At 40.0% G+C, this 6,834-nt stretch overlaps 1 protein-coding gene and 1 long non-coding RNA gene across 2 annotated transcripts; both read left to right on the top strand.

Moving 5' to 3' along the window:
• Window positions 1–1,092: 1,092 nt before the first annotated feature.
• On the top strand, window positions 1,093–2,302 carry LOC127092531 (uncharacterized). The gene is made up of 5 exons (XM_051031432.1): window positions 1,093–1,282; window positions 1,372–1,443; window positions 1,524–1,771; window positions 1,867–2,055; window positions 2,146–2,302. The coding sequence occupies exons 3-5, from the start codon at window positions 1,659–1,661 to the stop codon at window positions 2,258–2,260; spliced, it is 417 nt and encodes a 138-aa protein (XP_050887389.1). The 5' UTR covers window positions 1,093–1,282; window positions 1,372–1,443; window positions 1,524–1,658; the 3' UTR covers window positions 2,261–2,302.
• A 38-nt stretch (window positions 2,303–2,340) lies between these two features.
• Window positions 2,341–2,805, top strand: LOC127092532 (uncharacterized). The gene is made up of 3 exons (XR_007792202.1): window positions 2,341–2,422; window positions 2,511–2,606; window positions 2,706–2,805. It is a non-coding gene; the product is annotated as an uncharacterized LOC127092532 (long non-coding RNA).
• Window positions 2,806–6,834: the final 4,029 nt, after the last annotated feature.

Here is a 6,834-nt window from a genome sequence, read left to right on the forward strand (position 1 = left end):
TATAAGGCCTACCTTATACAGCGCTTTTGACAAGGTCACCTTATACAGCGCTTCTCCCAAAAGCGCTGTCTAAGGCCTTTTAAATTTTTAAAAAAAGCGCTGTATAAGGCCTACCTTATACAGCGCTTTTAGAAGCGCTGCTATTGACCCCTCCTGTGCCAGCGCTTTCCTTCAAAGCGCTGTCTAAGGCCATTTTAATTTGTGAGCTTAGCCAGCGCTTTTCATAAAAGCGCTGTCTAAGGCCTTATTTACCAAATTTTTTTTTTAGTAAATTATAATATATGAATTCATTCAGTACGTTAAGACCCATTTTGTTTCCCTCGCTCCCACAACCTTCTTCTCACTGCGTTCATACTCGTTGCGTTCATCATCACTGCTTCTCCCAAAACCTCCATTCTTGATTCCTGCGTTCATCACTCACTTCGTTCATCACCGTTTACATTTTTGTAAGTGCATTTTCTGTTCGTTTCATCTTTCTTTATTTAGGGCAGTTTATTAGTGATAAAGGTTTGCTTCTGGGTTGATTCTTTTGTGGTTCATGTGTTAGGGCAGTTGATTCTCTTGTGTTAGGGCAGTTGATTCTTTTGTGTGTTAGGGCAGTTGATTCTTTTGTGGTATGTTAACAAATGTATATATTTTTGATATTAATCACCATGTCAAAGGGAGATGGTTTGTGTTTGCTTCCATTAGGTTTCTATTATACTGATGATGAATTGTAGCAAGTGTTAAATGTGATTGTTAGCATTGGCGTGTAAGTTGGATAGGATTAGATAGAACTGTTAAAGGGAGATGGTGTTAGTGTTAATGAAATAGTTAATTAGTGTGGTTAGTGTTAGAATGAAAAACTGAAATGCAAGTTTAGAAAATGCAGGTCAGCTGTTAGACAGTTAAAGAAAGGCTAGCTTGTTAGAATGGGAATGATGTGAGTCAAAGTTAATTGAATGGAACTGCATTGACTTGGCTTGTGATTTTACCTTGTTGAATTGTTTTTTTTCTGATGCCATGAAACTGAACTGATTAAACTTGAATTATGTTGGACTGCTGAACTATATTGCACATTTGAACTACACTTGTTATTTGCTTGAATGTTCATAACAATTTGGGTGAATTACTTCACACTAAACCGCTCCCTACTGGATCTTTGAAAGTCTCGGTTGATATTGCTTTGGAGAAGGATGCGTTATTACCACATCCTGACGATGTTTCGGATGCAACTTTATTGGGAGATGCCATAGGTTCATTTGTTGCATGGCCGACAGACCTCATTATCGTAGGATATGAGGTATGCTTAAAACCATTATGAACCTTTAGGTATTCAAATTTTTTACGCGCATTTTACGTACACATTTTTTACATGTTAATGTTAATTAGACTCCCACAAAATCCAAAGCAAAAGATAAGGGGATTGCGCGGGAAATCGAGTCAGTTGCATCGCAAAAAGAGGTACATCACAATTATATGCTATTTAGATTCCTGTTAATTCGTCATCTTACACTTCACCTTACTAATTATATGATATTTAGATTCCTGTTGCTAAGAAGACTGAAATTTCCAAGAGGACCGGGGCTAAAAAGAAAAATCCTTCCAAGTATAGAGCGTGCCTCCATACATATTTAGAAACGACAGATATTTCGGATGGATGTGTTCGTTTAATACCTATGGATGGAGCTATTTTTGGTTTTGAGTATGCCGAGCCATTGGGTAAAGAGGATTTTGATCAAATTTTGTATCATACGCAATTAAGCGTTGGTGTTATCAACACATACATGAGGTATATCCGATCTACTTTGTTTAAATTCTTGAACAAGTTATTTACTCGTCTTTTTCATATGAATAGTCTAAATGTTAATGATGTTTTTATATAAGGTATTTATATGACAAATTGATGGGTCCGCGTGGGTTGGAGCAAAGATTCTCATTCTTAAATCCCATGAAAACGAACTTAACCGAAATGATAAGAAAACCAGATGAAGTCAGGACGTATGTAGTCGAGCGCTTTATGGCCGACACAGATAGAGAAAAGTTGTTCTTTTTACCGTTTAATACCGGCGACGGGTTAGTTCTTCAATCTAAATTCATCTGTTATAATTTTTCATATTTTGACGTCGTGTAGAAAGTTTCCATCTAAAATTTGTTTTATTACAGTGGACATTGGTTGTTGGTCGCGATAAATCCTTTTAAAGAAATTGTGTATTATTTGGATTCTTTACACAATGATTGGACAACATACCCTGCTATGAAGACGATAGTTGACACGTAAGTGCAAATAACCCAATATTCGTGTGTATACTTATTTATTTATGTGAATTGTTCTAAATATTCGTTTATATTTCATTATAGCAGTATACAAACTGTTCGAGCACAAAGAAAAATTCAAGTACCAAAGAGAAAAGCCAATAACATTACATGGAATAGAGTGGAGGTATATTAATTATCACAATTTTGATTATATTAGTGATGACACATGATAAAACTTAGGATATTTATCCATATTGTTTTTCCATGTGTAGTGTCCTCGACAGCGTAATAATATAGATTGTGGATATTACACGTTGAGGTTTATGAAAGAAACTCTTCTTATGGATCGAACAGATATTCCATCTGATGTATGGATTTCTAACTTATGAGTTATTTTCATATTTAACACATATTTCTCATAATTAAATAGATTTAACTAAATCATACTATGTTATATTATTATGTAGTACTTTGATGAATATAGATGTGCTTATTACTCAAAAGATCAGTTGGATGAAATTAAAGAGGAATTGTGTCAATTCATTATCGAGCTACAGGCTTTGTGAGGTATTGAACTCTTACTTTAATTTTGAATGTGATCTGAATAACTTTGAGTGAATTCCATTTGCTTACTACAATCTTTATTTGGTGTTGTTTCAGGTTATATAGCATATTTAGAAGATAGAACTAGAATGTGTTGAAATACATTTTGATTAGCATTTTTGGAGGTTATTAGAAATGTGTAGATTTTTTGTAAAGGCAAACATTTTCAAGTATATATATAAATACTCAAAAAACTGCTGAAATTAGAAGTATATTGTGTTGAACTATAATGTGTTTATAATGCATATAGATTTTCAAGTATATGTGCATATTCAGAAGATAGAACTACAATGTGTTGAACTATAAGGTGCATATAGATTGGATTCAAGCTCCAATTTATGAAAATCTGCTGAAATTTGCAATTTACAGGTGCTAAATAATGTGGTGAAAATGTATAAAAAGATCCTCCAAAATTTGGAGTCTTAGACAGCGCTTTTAGGCAAAAAGCGCTGGTAAAGGCATTTTAATTTTGACCTTAGACAGCGCTTTTATCAAAAAAGCGCTGGCATAGGTGGTTAATTCAACAAAATATAGTGTAAAAAAGCGCTGGCATAGGGTGGGCTATACCAGCGCTTTTTCTGTAAAAGCGCTGGTATAGCCCACCCTATGCCAGCGCTTTTTTACACTATATTTTGTTGAATTAACCACCTATGCCAGCGCTTTTTTAATAAAAGCGCTGGCATAGGGGGGGTTTAGACAGCGCTTTTTCAGTAAAAGCGCTGTCTAAACCCCCCTATGCCAGCGCTTTTTTAGTTAATTTCAACATGAAATTAACTAAAAAAGCGCTGGCATAGGGGGGTTTTAGACAGCGCTTTTACTGAAAAAGCGCTGTCTAAACCCCCCCTATGCCAGCGCTTTTTTAGTAAATTAAGCGCTGTCTAAGACCTATACCAGCGCCAGTATAGCCAGCGCTTTTAAGCGCTGTCTAATGTCAAAAAAAGCGCTGTCTAATCCCTTGTTTGGCATAGTGATCACACCGTGGGGCACTTTCTGCTATAAGGTGATGCCATTTGGTCTCAAGAACGCCGGTGCCACGTATCAGAGGGCTATGGTGACTTTGTTTCATGATATGATTCATCATGAAATCGAATGCTATGTTGATGACATGATAGCAAAGTCCCAAACAGAAGAGGGGCATCTAGTAGATCTGGCCAAGTTGTTTGACCGATTGAGACAATTCAGACTGAGGTTGAATCCGAACAAGTGCACTTTCGGAGTGCGGTCCGGTAAGTTGCTGGGGTTTATTGTGAGTGAAAGAGGAATCGAGGTTGATCCTACTAAAGTAAAAGCAATACGAGAAATGCCTGAACCGAGAACAGAGAAGGAGGTTCGTGGTTTCTTAGGTAGATTGAACTACATTTCACGGTTCATATCTCATCTAACAGCCACGTGTGAACCCATATTCAAGTTGTTGAGAAAAGATCAAACGGTCAGGTGGAATGATGATTGCCAAGCGGCATTTTGAAAAATAAAAGAATATTTGCAGGAGCCTCCGATTCTGATGCCTCCTGTGGAGGGACGACCGTTAATTATGTACTTGACAGTCCTCGAGGGGTCTATGGGGTGTGTACTGGGGCAGCATGACGAGTCTGGTCGAAAAGAGCATGCAATTTACTACCTTAGCAAAAAGTTTACCGACTATGAAACAAGATATTCACTGCTCGAGAAAACTTGATGTGCTTTGGTATGGGCTGCTCGCCGACTGAGACAGTATATGCTGGTTCATACCACTTTGTTGATTTCCAAGATGGATCCGATCAAGTATATTTTTGAGAAGCCAGCATTGACCGGACGGGTTGCGAGGTGGAAAATGATTTTGACTGAATATGATATCCAGTATACTTCTCAGAAGGCGATCAAGGGGAGTGTATTGTCTGATTACCTCGCCCAGCAACCCATTGAGGATTATCAACCGATGAAGTTTGAGTTCCCTAATGAGGACATCATGTTTCTCAAATCGAAAGATTGTGAGGAACCAATCCCGGAGGAGGGGCCTGACCCTGAATCCGAATGGATTCTGATGTTTGCTGGGGCCGTTAACGTGAATGGTAGTGGAGTTGGTGCTGTTTTGGTTACGCCGAAAGGATTCCACATTCCTTTTGCTGCCCGGCTAACATTTGAATGCACCAACCATGTGCCTGAATACGAAGCTTATATCTTGGATATCAAACCTCGGTGCGTACATCTACTGAGGCAACGCCTTTCTCGCTTGTGTATGGGTGGAAGCTGTGTTACCGGTTGAGGTTCAGATTCCGTCGTTGAGAGTCCTGATGGACGTGAAATTGGAAGAGGCTGAATGGGTAAGGACTAGGTACGAAGAGTTGAGCCTGATTGAGGAAAAGAGACTGAAGGTCATTTGTCATGGACAGTTGTACGAGCAGCGAATGAAGCGTGCTTTTGACCGAAAGGTGCGACCTCGTGTGTATCACGTAGGAGATATGGTGTTGAAAAGGATCCTTCCTCCTCAGAACGATCGTCGGGGCTAGTGGACACCCAATTATGAAGGTCCATTCGTGGTCAAGAAGGTTTTCTCTGGCGGAGCCTTGTTATTGATCGACCACGGATGGCGAGGATTTTCCATCCCCTGTGAATGCGGACGCAGTTACAAAATACTTCGTATAAGAGACTCGTTGGACGAAAAGAATAAAATAGTCCAGGAAAAAAGGGGCATCCCGGCGAACCGAAAAAAAAAATGAAAAAGGTTCGGGCAAAAATTAGGGATAAAAAGAAAAAAACTGTACACCCGGCAAGTCGAAAACCCCACAAGGGCGGCTTGGGCAAAAAAGGGTATCCCGGTGGACTGAAAACCCGAAAGGGCGGTCCAGGCAAAAGAGGGATTGAAACGAACAACTGCGTCTAGCATGATCGTTTGTGTTTTGGTTAAGACACCTTGGATAATCCCCGACAGAGATCGGTCGGAAGCGTCTTGTTCAGAAGGCAGAAAGTGCGGAGAGTCTTGAAGACATACGGGGTGTAACCGAGTTGGAACTCGATGAGATCGCGGTTTCACATTGCCATTAGGATAGATTTTTCTTTTGCGCGCAATTACCTCTTTTCAGGGATTGCTTCCTGTGTATTGCTCAGTTGTGAGCCAACTTTTCAATCAATAAAATGCACATTCAGTCAAATAATTTTGTTTTTTGTTTTCATTACCGCTTGGATTGCAAAAACATCCGTTTATTTTGATAAGAATCTTTACATTTTGAAGACATAGGGGTTCCTTCCGATGCATGTTTATAGGATTGAGAACTTGAAATCTTATTCGGAAGGTTGAGTGACCCAGGTGTTGAAATTTTGGCACGCCTGGGGCACGTTTTTATCTAACGATCTCTTTTGCAGGTGCTGTTAGATATTTTCACTCACTTGTAGGTTGTGATGTGAAGCTTTTTGACAAAAGATTCTGCCCCGTGGAGTCCAATCAGGGACAAGGGATTGAAGAATGGTGAAAAGACGGTGAAAGACGTGCGACGATCCTGGAAGGTTAATCAAGAAGACTCTTCAAAGTCTAAAAAGTGGAAAGTTGACATTATGGTTAGGAGATGGATGCCAGTGTTCGACGAGTCGACAGGCGTTCCGTGCCAGATATTTCGTATTTCCCCAGCGGATTTGAGATCGGTGTTCCTCGGCAGCCAGGCCTGAGGTTTGTTGCTTCCCCTAACAGGGTCGGGATTGTTATCTCCCCAGCAGGTTCAAGATCGGTGTTTCCTCAGCAGCTAGGCCTGAAGGTTGCTGTTTCCCCATCGGAGGTGTGCGTTGGTGGTTTCTTCCCCCAGGGAAGTCCCCAAGCGGATCGAGTTCGGTGAAGGTCATCCCTGGTGAGGGTTGTCCTTTCCCCAGCAGCAGTGCTATTCCCCAGCAGGGTGGAGATTAGAGTGGTATCAAGCTCCTCAGTAGAGTGCCTCGAGCTCCCCAGTAAAGTCCCTTGAGGGGGATACTTTTTATGCATTCATCATTTAGAGAAGCATAGCATATTACATACCTAAATTGCGTAGC

The sequence above is a fragment of the Lathyrus oleraceus genome, chromosome 6 (assembly GCF_024323335.1).
Source record: "Lathyrus oleraceus cultivar Zhongwan6 chromosome 6, CAAS_Psat_ZW6_1.0, whole genome shotgun sequence".
Classification (NCBI taxonomy): domain Eukaryota; kingdom Viridiplantae; phylum Streptophyta; class Magnoliopsida; order Fabales; family Fabaceae; genus Lathyrus; species Lathyrus oleraceus.

What these genes read in the sequence shown, in the direction of transcription:
- LOC127092531 (XM_051031432.1), top strand. Translation starts at nt 1,659, where the DNA reads ATGGATGGAGCTATTTTTGGTTTTGAGTATGCCGAGCCATTGGGTAAA. An exon ending in GTTATCAACACATACATGAG is followed by an intron (nt 1,772 to 1,866) that starts GTATATCCGATC and finishes TTTTTATATAAG; the next exon opens with GTATTTATATGACAAATTGA. An exon ending in CCGTTTAATACCGGCGACGG is followed by an intron (nt 2,056 to 2,145) that starts GTTAGTTCTTCA and finishes GTTTTATTACAG; the next exon opens with TGGACATTGGTTGTTGGTCG.